Below are 19,007 nucleotides of genomic sequence, written 5' to 3'. Positions count from 1 at the left end.
AAGAAATAGAGGAGATAAAAAAAAACGAAATATTTCAAATTAATTTGAAAAAATTATTGAGAAATTTGATAAAAAATTTAAATATTATTAAAAGTTTATATTAGTTCTTTAGATGTTATGAACTAACTTAATAAAGCATAAATAAATATGTGTAAGCGCTAAAGCCATGCATAATGGATTATGAACTACTTTTTTCACATCAGATGAAATGTTTTGATAAAAGAAATAACTTGTCATTCGACCAGAGAGATTTAAAACATGACGTGTCCTCGCAATTGTCACAGTAGTTGCATACAATTATGATAAGACATTTTGTATGCAGTAGGAGGGGCGGCGATTACTGAAGTATTTAAGCCAAGCTTAATTTCTAAAAATGTACAGTTTGTAATCACCCGCAGACAAGAAAACTCAAAATGGCGTTCAAAGTACGTTATTTCAGTGAAAATAATAAGTGAACTGTGATTTTAAAGTTGAAAATATCAGTTATTATTTTTATTTTATTAGTTACACGGCTTACATGTTTTAAATTCATTCTTTCAAAAACTCCGCTATTTACTTTCAACGCGAAATTAGTCAAAATGAGAAAACTGACTTGCAGTTCTCCCCTAGGGGTAGTCAGAAAGGATAGAACGCCATATCACTCTGCCTATGAATACTGACCTATTACCTCTGCATTGATACATCTTCTCATGCACGCGCGCCGATTATTCCGACATTTGACAAGTCCATATTTAATTATTTGTTATATTTAGTCATGTTCTGTCTTTCTTGGACTTCTTTATTTTCTGCATCAATTTGACAACATCCGCATTGTAAATATTTTAGCCACTCTTTTGCCGTCCATTTGCTTAACATGTCCAAACCAACGCAGAACTTTTTTTCTTTTGTTTTGTGGATAATGCTTGAAATTCTCAATTTATTCATTTTGAAAACCGCTCAGGCAATGTAGAGTGTAGAATGTAGAGTAAAATCTTAATTAGTTTTGATTATATTTCATTTACATTAAACAAACATCACAAAAGGAGCCTTATCACTGTGGGTCTATTGCTTAATCCCGATGATGTGAGAGCGGTCGCCCCATATCCATATTATAGCCTGTTATTTAAAGATTTAAGCTTGAAGGGCAAGGTTAAGCGATAGATATGAGAACACCCGCTTTCCTCTTAGTAGCCCAGCTCTTCAAAAACCTAGGCTAAGTCGAGCATCGAGCTCTCTATTTCATGTGCCCGCAGTTTGTACGAACTATGCCCAGAACTCTCCACATATATGCTCGTGAATATAATTTGAATTTTCCCTTTATTGATACATTGGATTGTAAAAAATAACATTTAAAATGCGCGTCATAAAACCTACTTTTTTGTCTTTACTTAGTTTCAATATTATAGACATATTTTATCTTATTTTATTTTATTTTATCTCTAATTCTTAATATTTTATATAAATTTATATTTTCGACACTTGTGCAATAATATTTACCCTCACTACAATATAACACCCACTCACTCACCCTCTCACACACTTACACTAATACAAACACACTAGTATGTATTGTAGGAGTATTTAATGTATTTCTGTGGGTATCTGTCATTGGTTTTATTCTCTGTATACTTTATTTGTTATATTTTTTTATATGTATTTCTGTTGATATCCCCAATAAATAATATAAAAATAAAAAGAGAGATAAATAATTTACGGAGATCATCCACAACAGATCTACAAAGGTTGCAGTGACGTCAGGAGTCGTTTAAGCATTGACCCTTATAAGAATAAGTACATTAGGGCGCATGAACCTATATTTTTTTCCATAAAATCAGCTGATATATATATTTTTTAAATAAAAAATAAATAACTGCGTTCTTATAATTTATCAAAATATTTCCATATTGGTTGCCATTTTCAACAAGTTGTTAATCACTCACTCATAGAAAATGGAAATCAAGTTGGGGTACAGTGGGGTTCGAACCTCGGATCTCTGACCACTGAGACCGCAACACTAGCTACGGGGCCACAAATCGATTATTGTACATTTTTTTTTCTCCACGTGTTTATCGAACATACAGTTGCCGGCATTAAATAAAGTACATCGGCTTAAGAAAGAGATTGCCGGCGTAATCGGCAAACTGCGGCTTTGTAGAGCGTCGTCTTTGTCATACATACATGTTCTCTCAAGTCAGCAGACTAATTCTTAAGCCCGATGTATTTTATTTACTGCCGGGTACTAAACAGCATAACTTTTATTTAACCAATTCAGTGTGTTTCGACATCTAATAATAAATGTATTATATCACAATGACTAACGTATCATTTTTATTCTTCAGGTCCTTGCTTTCGCTTGTTTCGTCGCCGCCGCTAACGCTGGCCTGATCGCCCAATATGCCGCTCCCGTGGCCCACTACGCCGCTCCCGCTCAGGTCCACTACGCCGCACCCGCTGAGGTCCACTACGCCGCCCCCGCTAAGATAGCCTATGCCCCCGTCGAGCAGCACGCCCCCGCTGAATATAGCTTCGAATACTCCGTCCATGACGAGCACACCGGAGACATCAAGAGCCAGAAGGAAGTTCGTCACGGAGACCAGGTACAGGGATCCTACTCCTTGATCGAAGATGACGGAAGCCGTCGCACTGTTGAATACACCGCTGATGAGCACAACGGATTCAACGCTGTTGTTCACCGCGAGCCCAATCAACACCCTGCCCTTGTTAAGCCCGTCGTAAAGGTGGCCGCCCCTGTGTACGCTCATGCCGCCCCCGCCTACGTACAAGCTGCCCCCGCCTACCACGGATATTCCCAGGCCGCTCCCTCTTACCACGGATATTCAGCCCCTGCCCAGTCCTACTACCACTAAATCATTGACCCACCATTTTAACTGTTAATACGATTTGACCTAGTCTTTAATAAATTATTTCTTCTGATTTATGCACGCCTTTTTTTATTTTTTCCTTGCTCTTTTTGTCGTTTAAATCGATGAAATAAAAGTATCTAATGTATTTCGGTATCGACCATCCGTATTTTCTAAAATCTTCAAGAATGCTGAAATGAAACCTTGAGTCAATCTAAAAACTAAAATATATTTAAAATGTTTTGAGTTTGTCCAAATTTTTTTATTTAGCTCCCTCAGGGAGCTGTAAACACCTCATAAGCTCATAACACATATAGCTCACAGCTCACATATAGCTAACAGCTCACATATAGCTCACAGCTTCCATATAGCTTACCTTACAGCTCATAAGCTCAGAAACCCTGTGGATGCCTAGCCTTCTTAATTGTAATTGTATTAAAATACTTATTTATATATTATCAAATATTTATATTAACATACTCGTATTACAACAGAGATGAAGAACATTTTGGATAAAAATATAGAAGTCTAGACATCACCAGGGCTTATGGCCTGTCATTGTCTGGTTTAAGTGGCCACTTTACACACTGTTTAACATTCACCATTCTGCCTGTATTCGAAAACCTATATTACTTCGATTCTTCCATCTGTTGACGTTTGTGAAGTTATTTTGCTGTGTTGTTGTATTTATATGTTGTAAAGTTTAACTTGACAAACGTCAAAAGATTGATGAATCGAAGGAATATAGATGTTTGAATATAGGCAGAATAGTGAATGGTACACGGTGTGTAAAATGGCCACTCAAACCAGTCGATGACAGGTCATAAGCCACGTGGATGCCAAGACGTCAACATTCCATTCTCTGAAATGTTCTTCATCTCTGTTGCAATGTGTTAAAATATATGAATGCTTGTCCGTTTTTCCATAATTAACTATCTTTTTAAATATTGATGTCGTTTTTTTTAATGTGTTTTAAATATACTGAGATATTACTTAATACCCATCTTACTACAGATTTGTTCTACATATCGCATCTTCGGTGCAACAAAGGCACAATTCAGGACACTTTTTTTTTGTTACGTATTTTATTAGTATTTTTTAAAAATAATTCAGAATACGCTTTTAACGTAAAACTAGAGCAATGACAATAAATGAATGCCAGAATTAAAACTTACTGCAAATAGAAATACAGTAATAAGGCAATAAATGCGAAAAAAAACTTAAAAGTCTTATCCTGTAAAATTAAAAAATAAGCTGTCGAATGGTAAAACTTTTGTTGTCAAACTTTTTTAAAAGGCTCATATCAACAAAAAGGAAAAAAAAGAAAATGTTCAGTAATCAAATTGAGAAACACATTTAGTAAAGACAACATAAAAAAGTGTACTATTCTTCTGTCCACTAATTAATCCAGTACGTAATAATTGGATGGGAAGGAGTGTATAATACATAATAAACCTAAAAAGCTTTCTCAACAAAAACATTATATTTATTATTGCATTTTCCCAAAGTAGACAATTTTTCCAGAAAAAAATTGATTATTCAGTTGATCAAAGAAAATAATAAAACAAAATTTAATACACTTTTGCGATGACAAAAATGTCAAACTAAATAATTCTTGCAAAATCACGTTTATTAGGGCATTTAAAGAATGAAAGATATAAATAAATTGAAAATAAAATCAAAAGAACGCCTTGCGCAAAAACAACTCGATGATTTATAAGGACAAATGAAAAATGTCAATGCACTATATTTTTGATATATAAAATACTTGTACTTTCTATTAACTCAGTGTAAGTCCCTTCCCAAGCACGGGGGCATGTTTCTTTTTCAAACAGGAACACTTTAAAAAAAAACAGCCTTAAAAAGCCTTAAAAAGGAACCGCCTTAACAAACATGCGGACATTTTTTGTCACTCACTGTATATACCTTGTTTTAAAAACTGTGAATATTTTGTTAATTATCTCTGTTTATTAATACATAAGTTACTCAAATGTAAAAATATTTCAAAAAAAGTATATTGTTAAGTGTCCTCGGCACGGGTAACCCCAGTGAGGTCACATTATTTTTATTGTTAATTATAGTTTGTAAGAGAAAAATATGAATCAATAAATAAATGAACAAAGAATATTTTTTTAGGAGGTTGCTATTTTTGCTTCCAATACCCTACACGCATTTTCTACGCGTATATAATTCTGTACTGGAAAGTTATAAATATACTACAATTTTTCATGTTATGCTACGATTTCATGTGTAGTATTTTTCAGTGATGATCTACATATAAGTATATGTATTACATTTTATACATTGGCCAACTTACTATGTATTTTTACGCCGTGTCCGCTTATTACATTGCCCCTTTATAATAAATCAAATGAATTGCTTTCTCCCCAAGTTGCAATAGCATGCACTACAATACACAAATTAAATGAAAATACATAAATAAAGTTTAATTTTGTTAAAAAAGATTTATTTGTTTCGCGTATTTAAAAATAAGTGGATCCGATAAAACGCAGTCTGGCTGGTTTGATGGATGAAATGATTTTCATAAACTCAAAGGCTTTAACATTTAAACACTGTTTAAACAATATTTAGAAGCTTTACGAAATATTTGTGAAAAGATTTTAAGAGCTTTTACAAATACATTTTTTTTAATGTGTTCGGTATATTTTTCTTTATTACTCCAAATTGCAACAACGATAGTTAAAAACTAAAAAAACTGTGTCATGCTACATGTTTGTAATATTATGTAAAGAAAAATACAAAAATATTAATAATTACATATTTTAGTAAAAACTATTCTATGTTTACATTTTTTTGTTTATTTCTTTTAACCACTTTAATTTGTGCACTGCATCATCTTCAGGTCAAATACAATGTACAAAATAACTTAAAATTATACCCGTCACTTATTTTAATACGAAATATAAATAAAAATAAAGATATGAGTCATCATAACGTACATAATTGACTGCTTGAGAAAATCAAAATTCGTATCCCTCAACGTACAACTCGGCTGCAACAATTGTTTCATGATGGTATTTCAGCACGAATAATAGTAAGAATACATCTTTTCCCAGAGTTCTAAATAATTATAACACGTTTTTTATTGAAATATATATATTTTTCCTCACTTAAAACAAATTTGAAGAAAATGCTAGAACCCTAATAGAAAATAATAATTATAAATTAATCTAACTGTACCTATCTAATACATATTTATTTTGTACTCTTTAATATTGTAATTAATTAATTTGTTTGAAAGAAGAAATGACAGAGGGCTGATCTGGGGCTACTCCGTATGGATCCGCCGGCGAAAGGATTTTTAAATCCGAGCAAACGAAAAACTTTTTCTTTCATTTTTTTATTATTGTAATATTTTATTTATTTTTTACGTGTAGAATGATGCGGAGTTGCTTTCTAAATGTATGCTTTTTTCTTCTTTTTTTTTGCATTGTATTTAGTAATGTATAGAAAACTATACTCGGCCTATAATTTTGGTTTATTTGTAAATATTTACTGTTTTGCTGTAATGGTTGTTGTTTTTTTTTAATAAATAAATAAAATGAAAAAAATAAAATTATTTCAAGTTAAAAAATAAATTTAAGTTATTTTGCACAAAATTACCGGTATCAAAATGTTGATATTAAATTATGAAGAAGTGGGTACTTACTTTAAAAATCACAATAAACATTTCAGCACTATCACTATGGTAAATTTGATAATCGGGAATATTATTATTGATGATTAGATTCCGAATAAAAAGTACACATTTCACATCTACACTTAGCATTTAATTTATTTTCTATGGAAACCGAATGTCAAAGAAAAATTTAGTACAACAATAATAAATTTGACCGTCGGACGCCAAAGTTACTAACTCATTTCTGTAGATAATACGCTAAATCAAGGTTCCATAACACACGACCGTGCGAATTAATTAGTGATTAATAACTTTTACGCGTCTCAACTTTGTTTTGATCATTTTAAGTGCGTGATTTTTAACTTTATCTCACTGCTATCAAACTGCCGATATACTCATCCGATCGATTGCGCAACTAAGGGAAATTCTAGAGTGTCCGAATATTACGCTTATTGTGAACTAGTGCTCAAATCAAAAATACAACTCTACTTTTTAAAATCGGTATGTACATCTTTATGTATTATTTTGTGTATGTATTTTCAGTCGTTATTAATTAAAATTAAGTAGCATGCTTCTTGAGGCTAGCTTATTAATCTAAGACATTTTAAAAGAGAGAGTAATTTGAAAAATCCACTTTACTTTATATGGAACTAATCGAATAAATGTTATTATTTACATTTACTTAGTCAGAAAGTTCGGTGCTACAGGAATTTGGATTTAAAAGAGTAATTAATTGCATGGCAAAGTTTCTCGAAACTGTATTAACAAAATAATAAAAATGATTTTAATAAAAAAAACTACTTTGAAACGTCTCAGGTTCTTATTGACAATAACTAATCAATTAGAGCATTGCATTGTTAAATGTTGTGATTGATTTCTGGTTTCCTGTTACCATTTTTTTCTACGGTTGGTGTGTTTTGACAACAACGAGGTTTTAATTTAAAATGTCAGTACAACTCGTGACGTCACCGGTTGAGACATTTTAAAATTAAAATACTTTGAAAAATCATAGCGACAATACGATACAAAATAAACTTTTTTTATTGGCTTAGTTTCATGGTATATTAACGAACAATATATATAAAAAAACACTGAACTTTTGCATGACATTAGAGTGCCGATCAAAGACTTCTGGTTTCGTAATTTGGTAATATCTAAGTGTTTTTTGTTATTTTAACCCAATTATTTTCCGTTATAATTGCCCAAACCTTTCAATTTTTGGGGCTATTTTCAACGAGTTGTAAATTACTTAAAATCGGAAAATGGGATTCAAGTTGTGGTAGAGCGGGGTGCGGACCTCTGACCTTTGATAAGTCCAGGACACTAGCCACGGGACTACAACTCGATTCGAAAGTATATCAATTACTCGGAGGGTTGACTTTGATCACCGTGTTTTTTTCGCTCAAACAACATATTTACAGTAACTCCTACTATCATGCCATTTCTTCGTAGGGGTAGGCAGAGAGGATTGACCACCACACATGCCTATCCTGACATACATTCCTAGCTACTTCCACATTCATTAATCATGTCATACATGCCCTTCGGTTGTGTCTGCTTTTGACATGACTATTTATTATAATATTATTATTTTGTAATGTTATATATATACAGAATTATTTTTTAAAGCTAATTTTCATTTTGATCGTGATGAGTATTAAATAAAAAGTGAAGCAATCAGTTTTAAACAATAAGCAAGTTCAGTTGTTTATTTATTTGTTGATATACTAAAAAAAAAACAAAAATTGTTTTTTACAACTTTTATATATCTTATTATCAGCTATGATTAAAAAAAAAATTGTTTCTGAAATAACTCCCCAGAGTCAACGTCAGAGGTTCTCTTCTTCTTATTCTCAGTCAGTTCTGCCGATTGGTCCGTTTGAGGTAAGTGAACCGGATATATTTCATAGCTCTCTTATCATTGGTTAATTCGTGTGAACCAGTGACGTCGTTCAAAGTAGTTCATTTTTATGAAAATCTTTTTTATTATTTTTTTCAGACATTTAAAAAAAACTTTGTCGTACAATTGAATGCTCCAAGTTTTATCTTGAGCAAGAAAACCTTTTTTGCATTTAATTTCCGGTAGAGTTAATGTTCCTTATTACCTGGCAGGCATAAAAGACTAAGTGCTTCCATTTCGGAAATATATTTGAATTCATTGTAATTTTTTAAAATTAAGAAACAGAAGAATTGAAAATATATTTTTAAATGAGCACTTAAAATCATGGTATATTTAAATATCAACACAAAATGCCATTTCATAAGATACAAAAAAAACAATTTGTAACCAAACTTAAATTCATAAATTTTTAAAACAGGGATTTCAGATTAACAAGTTACAACAGAGATGAATAAAATACCTTAAAGAAGGCGAATATGGAAGTCTAGGCATTTACAGGGCTTATGACCTGTCAATGGCTGGTTTAAGTGGTCAAACTCAAATATTATAATAAAACCAACCGGTTCAAGAAGAAGTTTATGAATTGAAAAATTGTTTTCAGGCATTGCCTAGTATGTGAAATGATAAAGTCAGAGGAATCTCATCACAACAAAAAAGGTTTCAGCTCTTTAACTTCACTTAAATCAACGAATGGAACAATTGAAAAAATATGGATATTCAAACATATACAAAATGGTAAATGTTACACAGTGTGAAAAGAGGCCACTTAAACCAGCCATTAACAAGTCAAAAGCCCTGTAAGTGCCTAGACTTCCATATTTCCTAATTTAAGATATTCTTCATCTCTGTTGTAATTTGTTAATCTTAATGACTCCCGAGGGGGTGAAATCCAGTCTTTTGTCAACAAACATTTGGACAAACTCAAATATTGTAAGGGATTTTAGAGTTTAAGTTTATTGCCAGTATACTTACGATATGTACGTGGGTTTTTAAATTTAAAATACTAAAACGACTTCACACATTATGTTTGAATTACATGTATTAAACTAATTTAAATAATTGTGATTCTTATTTGACCTGATTTACGTGCATGTTTTTTGCTAAAGACTAATAACTTGCTGTTTTTAACTGTTTGAGATTTTGTTTTCAAGGTAATATTTGCATACTTATTTATTAAAGTGCTCTACATGTGCGAAGTTCAAATTATGTTTAATTAGTGTCACCGTATTCACTCAATGTCAATCAAATCAATGTTCTTGTGGTAAATCTCAAGTGCGTATTTTTGTCAGTTTAATTTATTTAAAAAATGGTCAGCTCGTTTGCCTGACATGACAACGGTCTCTGATTTGATTCACGACGTGGTTGAAATGAAACATGTATTTAAAAATCGTGGAAACAAGGGGATTCAGAAGAAGATAATGAAAATAATCGTAATTAATAATAAATAATCGTCATTTAAGTCAAAAGTCATATAAATATTGAAAGAAGCAGATATTTAATTAATTTAATTTTATATATATCTTTTTTATTTTCTATCTTTTGCATGTTTTGTTTATTTATACTTTATTTGTTAAGTTCATAACATCTTCATAACTAATATAAACTTTTAATAACGCTACAATTTTTTTATTAAAATTTCTCAATAACATATTTTTTCCGATTACTTTGAAATATTTTGATTTTTCCTATCTCCTTTATTTCTTTGGGTAACTCATTGTACAGCTTCAATCCCTTGTACAATGAGTTGAGATTCTGTTTTTCTCCTCATTGGTAATCTTATCTTTTTTATCCCTTGTTTCATATGTATGACATTGTAGGTTAAATTTTATTGTTGTTTTTATTTTATTCATCCCCTAAATTATTTTATGTATAAAATTTGCAACATTATATCTCATTTGCTGCTTTACTGTGAGTAAGCCAATTTCTTTGTGCATTCTTTCTACATTAGAATAGATATTTCTTTTGAGTATAATTCTTATCGCCTTATTCGGAAGAATTAGCATATTTTTAATTTCTCCTTCATTGTATAAAAAAAATGGAAGAACAGTAATTTATGTGTGGACATATAAGTGAATTATATATAAGAACACTACTCTTTATATCTATTACATTTCTGTTCTTACGGCTATAGAACTTGGTACATTCCGTGCGTGAGTAAAGCGTCTTAGCATTATTATCTATAGGGCACTGCATTAGTCCATTAGATGCAGCGTATATCGGTCATCTGTTACACGATAAAAATATATTACCATAAATAAACTATTATTACTATAATTATTTTCATAAATTAATATACAAAAAATCGTTTTTACGAGACTATTTATAAATTATTAATATTATTTAAATTAAATTTTATTAAATTGTATACATTTCATCTATTTTGCATTAAATTTTATTAATATTGATAGAAATTTTAATAAATTCTTTTTTGTCAACGTCTATTTTGAATTAAATCAAATTAATATTGATAGAAATTTTAATAAATTGTATTAATTACATATGCTTTAAATTAAATTTTGGCTCATTTAACAATTTTAATTTTAGTTTTTTTTATAATTGGTCTTCACATATAATTGGTTAAAGATGTTTGGTGTTATTATTTTTTATTTCCGTAATTGTTTTGATATTGTGATATCTTTTACTGTTTGTGAACTGAAAGTAAATAAATAAATTTACGTAAGCAGATCAGCCTTACGCATCAGGCGCCTTGTTTCTGTGGCTTGTTGGTGGAGATTTATATTAATACTAACTTATTTAATATTACCTAAATTAAAATTTAAAAAAAAATACCGGATATAATTAACAGCCAGAAAGATAAGTTATATATATAAAAATAATAGAGTTTTTTGTTTTCAAGTACAAAAAAAAAAGAAAGAAAAAAAAATGAAAATATTTACACAAAAGCTAGTTTAATAACTATTCATATACAAACTTTTGATCGAGTAGCCACTTTTATTTTGCTAATGTTACATTATGAATTAAATTTAAGTAATTATTGCAATAAATTGAAAATGCTCGGTACTAAATAATTATGAGTTCTATTATTACATATTTTTGAAGAGCACTTTTAGGGGAAACAGAAGTCTAGGCATTTACAGGGCTCATGATCTGTCAGTGGCTGGTTTAAGTGACCAATTGTAACTCCCAAGGGGGTTAAACCTAGTTCTTGTATACAAACAATTAGGATAAAACCTTTAAGTTTGTAAGCGAAAGTTCTTTATGAAAGTTCGTTGTAATTTATTATAGAAATAAAAGGCGAGTGATACCTTACCCAACAATTTGAAAAAATCATCGCTTTCGCAACATCTTCATAGTAAGATACCAGTCTCGAAGATGTCGCGAAGGTGATGAAATCGGTCACTGTTTTTTTTCCAAATTTGTGGATGAAAGTATCACTTATTTTTTGTTTCTATAAAAAAAATTAAAAAATGGATAGACTAAAAATATTGTTAAACAAATATTGTTTTTTATATCGACATTGCTTATAACAAGAAAATTACTGCAATTTACTAAAAATATTATAAGCGTATCAAATCACGCAGAACGTATTTGCGTATGTTGCTATTATGTTATTTATAATAATTTAAATTATTGAATAAAATTATAATACGTGTAATAACAAATGTAATTCTAGTAGGTTTCGAAGCATTCACTAATAATTTTAATGTTGCAATAAAATATGAATATGCATATTTTAATATCCATATTATTATTTATTTTCTGAATGTGGTTCGCAAAAATTGTTTCCAAATAACCGATTTCAATATCTCAATGTCTCTATTTCAAATAACACGGTGGCACGAAAAAAAAAACCTCAATAATTATACTAAAATAACTTATAGCAACAAAAAAAAACGTATTTATCTGGGGAAATTGGTTTTATTTATTTATTCACAGTGTTTAAATTTCTTAGTCTCACGCCACAGTTAAAATACTGCAGTGTAAAAAAAAAACAAAATAAAAAAATAAATATTAAAATAGAATTGAAATGAACTAAAGTTGTGTTTTTTATTGGAAAAAAACATTTGTAACATTAACATTTCATTTTATTTTAGAGAAGTGTTTGAATAGAAGAATTTTAATTTGTTCTAATGTATCATTTTCATTTATTTTTTAAATAAACAAAACAAGTAAGGTTACCTTTACCAGTAGTTGAAATGATGTATGTTAAAGTCCAGTTATATACACTCTTTTTGGTAGTGGTAGTTGACATGGTTAAAAATAATTCTATAATTTTGTTAAAAACCTTTATTTTAAATTGGCTAATCTGTAGTTTCCATGGAAATCTAAAATGTATGACATAAAATCTACTTACCTTCACCAAATTACCTAAATTTGATTGAAATTTGTGCTCACTCTCGATTTGTTTGGCATATTTTAATGTCCACTACAGAGTGGGTGTGTCCAGTATTTCTTCATTTCTACATATGTAGATTAAACACCAAGGCATTTTATAAGTGTTTCGATAACTGTGATTGGTAAACAGTTGACTTAAAACTGTACCAAAGTTAAGAGTGTCAATTACTACATTGCTGGCAACTTTACCCACATATAATAAGTAAAAATTAGTTAATGCATTAAAATATCATAAAACTAAATAAATTTAAAGGTCAACAATGTTTGAGTATGTCCAAGTGCTTGCAGACTGGCTGGATTTCCTCCCTTGGGAGTCATTCATATTTCAATTTATTGCAACAGAGAGGAAAAACACTATTGAGCAGTGAATATGGAAATCTAGGCATTTATAGAATTTATGACCTGTCATTTGCTGGTTTAAGTGGTCATTTTATACACTGTCTAGCATTCACCATTCTGCCCATGTTTAAACATCCACATTTCCTCCACTCTTACATCTGTTGACTTTTGTGAAATAAGGGAGCTGAAACCTTTATCATACGGGTGAGATTCATCCGGATGAACCAAATCACCTACTAGGCAACGCCCGAAAACAATTTTCCAATTTTTATACTTTTCTTTTATGATGTAGTTAATTCAACAATGTCTGAGTATGTCCAAATGCTTGCAGACTGGCTGGATTTCCTCAGCATTTGGAGATACTCAAACATTGTTGAATTAACTACCCGAACGAACTAGTGAAGGGATTTTCGCAAAGGTTTGCTTTCGACATAGCGACACTAATTTGAAACTATATAAGAGTTATCACTAAAACCCCTACAGGGCACCGCAGATTAAATTATCACCTTACTAGAATAATTAATAACGAATTTTTAGATGTAGGTTCTGCTGTGAAGATGATAAAACACGTTTTTACATAACATATTATGTGAATGTGATGTTATATATAATAAATTAATGCGTATTTTTGGTGGACCATTAGTTAAACCTAAGGATATGAGGACGCTCGCTTTTTACGTGATAGCCGGATACTTTAAAGTCTTGATCTTGCAGTAGGAGATGAAAAATCTCGTCCTCCATTCAGTATTCTGGTTTTTTAAAGACTTAGGCTTGGAAAGCAAGAATTAATTTACGAGGAACCATTACAATAGATCTATTCGGGTCGCAATGACGTAAGGAGCTCATTCAGCACCGACTCCCATGTGGAAGAATAGGAATAATCAAATAATTTCATAAATTCACTAACAGTTCGTCATCCGGTGCTCAAACGTAAGTGTAAATAGTCTCAATAACTTTTGAGAATAGGGAAGTATCACATACTAGGAATACCGACAAAAATTAATGTAACGGATTTAGAAAAAAATACTTGTATCTCCGAAATTAATATGGATATAGTGGAGAAATGTTTTCTTACACAACCTAATAAAAAACATTATACAAAAACCATGTCTAGAAAAACGCGACATGTTCGGCTTCGAAAATTGTGACGTTAAGTTTCGTGGAAATGTGTATAAGAAAATAACGTTTTCAAAACAAACATGAATCGTGACGTATTGGAGGCGGCCAATGCAATGACATCTTTTTATGGGAATTCAGAATTATACATTTTAAAATATTTTTTATACTAAGAACTAATAAGTACTGAAAAAAAAAATTGTCTCGACAGTATTTTATAGACCCTTATTACTTTTTTTTTTTTAAACTGGCGTTTCCTTCTTTTTCTTATCGTCAAGAGCCACCGTATACTATTTACAATGCCGTCAATGCCAGAAACTAAACCATAATTTCAGATGACAGTAAGGCCTGTTTCACACCATGGCGAAAATACACACAGCACGACAAAATAACATAGGTTGGATTGATATATTAAAAAAATATGTATTTCAGTTATCCAACAAAATAAGCATAAATATTTACAAGGTTTTAAAAAAAATAAAAATGTATACGCACATATGGAGTACATTTACAGTGACAACAACAACAAATCATCTCGTGGTTTCCCCGTAGGATAAGGCAGATATGGTGGAACGCCACATCCCTCTGTCTTTGCCTGCAGACCTCGCTTACATTCATACAGTAATAATAATAATAATATTAGTAATCATAGTTTATAAACAAAATAACAATTACTTTATCTACTACATATACACTTAGGTAATAGATTTCTTTGGATCATGTCTAGTCTGGCTAACTAGGTACAACCTGTTTTAAGGCAGACATTTTTATGCAAAAATAAACAATAACATTACAACCTACTAGATAATTTACTATAATAATAATAATAAGATTAATTTTTTGATAATTTATATAGCGCCATTTTTGAGAAAATCCCCTCAAGGGCGCTGTACAATAAATAAATATCACAACACGTCTTGCATTTATTATAAGTATGGGACATTCAAGGTCATTCGGTATGTATTTTTTTCACTTTTTTTAAATAAAAAAGGTTATTATGTTTTTAAACTAAACAGGATCGGTGGACATAGGGTCCTTAGTAAAACCTAAAGTTTGTGACCTTGAATGATCAACGCTCATGCCACGAAAAAATGGTGCTTTAAATCAATTTTTTGTGTATAATTACGACCCTGAAGATAAATATATATATATGTATATATAAAGTCTGAGAAAATAAAATTTACTTAAAAATCGTAACATTTTTTTTTACTAATATTTTCCAAGATACACGTTTGAACATCAAATACATTTTATCAAAATAGTGGAAAAGCGGTATTTACACTAACTTTTTACTAATTATTTTATAGTAGACTGGTAGTGTGAGAGTGTTCCTTTTCGGATTTGGTAGTATAATTTGCTTTCACAAGCATTATTATTCTAAAAATACATAATTGCCTTATATTTAAAATCACAAATTCCTCAAAACTTGATGCTGGGGTACCTGAAGGGCTTTTTAAAAATTATTTTAACTATTGATATTTGAGCAGATTCGAGAGGTTTTAATATTGATTTATTAGTGCCCCCCATCCTATTATGCCATACAGTACATTTACATTTTATTTGTTTTATCTTTGGATATAGCCAGCCCACTGGCCCATACGCACTATGTCAGTGTCGGTGTATAATTTATATTAAACATAAGAGTTCTTTCACATCAATTACAATTATAGTTTACTAAACGTATTTTTTAAAATCAGAATAATAATTTTGATTATGAAATAAAAAGAGACATTTAATAAATATAATTTATACTCTGATATATAAGACATATTTCTCAGCTTCTTACATTATTTTTAATGTATTTATAAATTGAATATCAGGAAAACGCAATAACAAGTAGACATTCAATTTTAAAGGCTTCTTGTCAAATAAAATATTACATCAACGTAAAAAAAGCTTTTTGTACCGCAAAAAATAATTTTCTTTCGAATGACGTACAACTTTAACCTTTTTGTTTTAATTTTGGAGTTCATTTTTTAATTTGAAAAACAACGTACATAACTTATGATACCTAAGAATTTAATAAGAAACAATCCAACGTAATTTTATCGGGCCGTTTGGATTTGGATGATTCGTGTGAAATGGGCGAATAACTAAACAAGAATGTCATGTGTTATAACTGGGTAATGAGTTTAAGAGTGTCACAAGTAGCTGTCTGTAATTGATAAAAAGTTTTAGATAAAGACAGAGGGGGGGTGTAAAAAGAGGTATTTAAAGCGAACTTTTTGGGTGATTAAGTACAGTTTGTAATTAACCGCAGACAGAAACTTACAATGGCATTCAAAGTAAGTTCTTTTTTAGCAAAGAAACATTATTTGGTTCTGTAAAAAGTGACAAAAAGTGCAATTGAGGATTGTTTTTCCAAAATCTGATATTCGATTCACATGGCGATTTGTTTTTTTAGTTTAAAGCCAGTGTCGAGACGCATTGATAACCTGATCCGCCAAAACACTCTGACTTAAAAAATATCTACGTTTTATCGTATTTTTTCAAAATACAATATTTTATCGTGTATAAACTGTATATTAATCCCTAATTCAATAATTTTTGTTGGGTGCCAATGAAATATAAAATGAAATTATATACTGAATCGGGTTGTGATCCCGTGGCTAGTGTTGCGGACTCACGGGCCAGAGGCCCGAGGTTCAAACCCCACTCTACCCCAACTTGATTTCCATTTTCTAATAGTGAGTTATTTACAACTTGTTGAAAATGGCCACCAAAATTGAAATGTGTGTGTAAATTATAAGAACGCTTATATTTTTTATTTTATATTTTATTATAAATAAGAGTACCTTCAGGCTGAGTTGTAAGATGATTTTTTCTTTAAATCAAAGATTGTTCACGCGATTTGACGCGAATCACAAAAAAATTCTCCTAAAATATTGTGTTACTAGCAAATTTCGATCTTTGAAAATAAAGGTCCTCAAGTATAGGTACACACTGTAACAAAGACGAAGAAATTCTAGAAAATATGAAAGTCGTCAATAAAAAACAACTATTTGGCAGTTTTTTTCACTATCGTCATCACCGCGAATAAGGGTGATGCCATCAACTAGTGCATAGAACCTACTGTTTTGTGAACAGAACAGTACTATGCACTAATTAGATAAACAGTTTTGCGCGTTAATAAAATAAAAATTCGGTTTTTTTTTTTTTTGACTTGTCAGGTAGTAAAAAAATGCTTACTACTCGTCAGTACCGTATAATGAAATCGGCACTTTTAATCAACTTTTGACGCTTCCGTATCCCACAAAAAAAACTTTAATGAAAACAGCAGATGCAAGAATTGAAGATATATAAATGTTCCAACATAGACAAATGCTAAATGCTACACATGAATGCTAATGTGTGTCGTGTAAATACCTAGACATTCATATACCCTTCTTTACATTGCTCTCCATTTCTGTTGTAATATTTCATGACGTTTAATGTTCATTCCATGAAATATTGTGTTTATTTTTTTAATCTCCTTTGTTTGAGTTAACCACAACAGAAAATTTTTGGCGCCATTTACAGTTTTCTGCTTTTTTTAGTTTATTTCAAATTTTAAAAAAAGAACAAAAACATTCTAAAACTATTTTTTTTTATTAAATTAAATTAGGTACTCGCTTTCGCCTGTTTCCTGGCCGTGGCTCAGGCTGGATTAATCGCCCCCGTAGCTCACTACGCCGCCCCGGCTCAAGTTCACTACGCCGCCCCTGTAGCCCACTACGCCGCCCCCGCTCAGGTCCACTACGCCGCCCCCGCCAAGGTTGCCTACGCCCCCGTGGAACACTACGCCCCCGCCGAATACAACTTCGAATACTCCGTTCACGACGAGCACACCGGAGACATCAAGAGCCAGCAGGAAACTCGTCATGGAGATGACGTTAAGGGATCCTATTCTCTGATCGAAGCTGACGGAAGCCGTCGCGTTGTCGAGTACACCGCTGATGAACACAACGGGTTCAACGCTGTTGTCCACCGTGAGCCTGGTCAGCACCCCGTCGCCGTCAAGCCCATCCTGAAGGTTGCCGCCCCCGTGTACGCTCATGCCGCCCCCGTGTACGCTCATGCCGCCCCCGCCTACGTACATGCCGCCCCTGCTCACTCTTACTACCACTAAGCTGTCCCATTGCCTTTCAACTGCGGTTGATCTAGATTTTAAGTAACTTATAATAAATTATTGAACTCAATTATGATTTATTTTTAATTATCCCTTTAAATACAGTCGTATAGGTGGCCTCCGTGGTGTAGTGGTCAAGACGCTTGACTCACGCACGGAAGGTTCCAGGTTCGATTCCCGGTGAGAACACAAAAATTAAAATGTGATTTTTCTCAAGCCTGGGTGCTCTGTGATGTAATTCACCACTGTAATTAGGCCTCCTGGCCTGTTGTGGTGCAAAAGAAAATGCAAATGTAAAAAAATGTAAACACTTACGGAGGAATAGCTAGAGCTAAAACCTTAACTTATATTTGTTTATTGGTGTATATGGCAAAAATCCATTTTCGTAAAATATACTCGTAAATAGATAAATTTACAGAAAAGATTAATTCGAAATCGTTAAATGCAGATATTAATTGTATTTTCTTGATAAATGTAAACACAGAAACATGTTTTAGACAGTGGATACGTTCCACGCAGTAGGGTAGTGTACGTAAAGCTAGGGTTTCCTAGGACAGCGGTGCCCGTATCTTAACGGCCGTAATGAACAGTGATGCGGTGGACTACCGTTTTAATGGTGACTAGAGTGTGGTTTCCTAAGAAAACAGTGTTAAACGGTTTGATAACACCGTTTTCATAGGAAACCACTCTCTCGGCACCGTTACGACT

General features: G+C 31.6%; 1 protein-coding gene across 1 annotated transcript; it reads left to right on the top strand.

Moving 5' to 3' along the window:
• The first annotated feature begins 391 nt into the window (after nt 1-391).
• LOC148274187 (uncharacterized) lies at nt 392-18,299 on the top strand. Its single transcript, XM_088237463.1, has 4 exons — nt 392-425; nt 2,319-2,843; nt 16,456-16,476; nt 17,796-18,299. Exons 1-4 carry the CDS (start codon nt 414-416, stop codon nt 18,297-18,299), a joined length of 1,062 nt encoding a protein of 353 aa, XP_088093589.1. The 5' UTR covers nt 392-413.
• The last annotated feature ends 708 nt before the right edge of the window (nt 18,300-19,007 follow it).

Source organism: Micrasema longulum, unplaced genomic scaffold (assembly GCF_059751315.1).
Source record: "Micrasema longulum isolate JH-2025_06_02 unplaced genomic scaffold, ASM5975131v1 h1tg001729l, whole genome shotgun sequence".
NCBI lineage: Eukaryota > Metazoa > Arthropoda > Insecta > Trichoptera > Brachycentridae > Micrasema > Micrasema longulum.
This window is presented reverse-complemented; position numbering and strand designations above follow the sequence as displayed.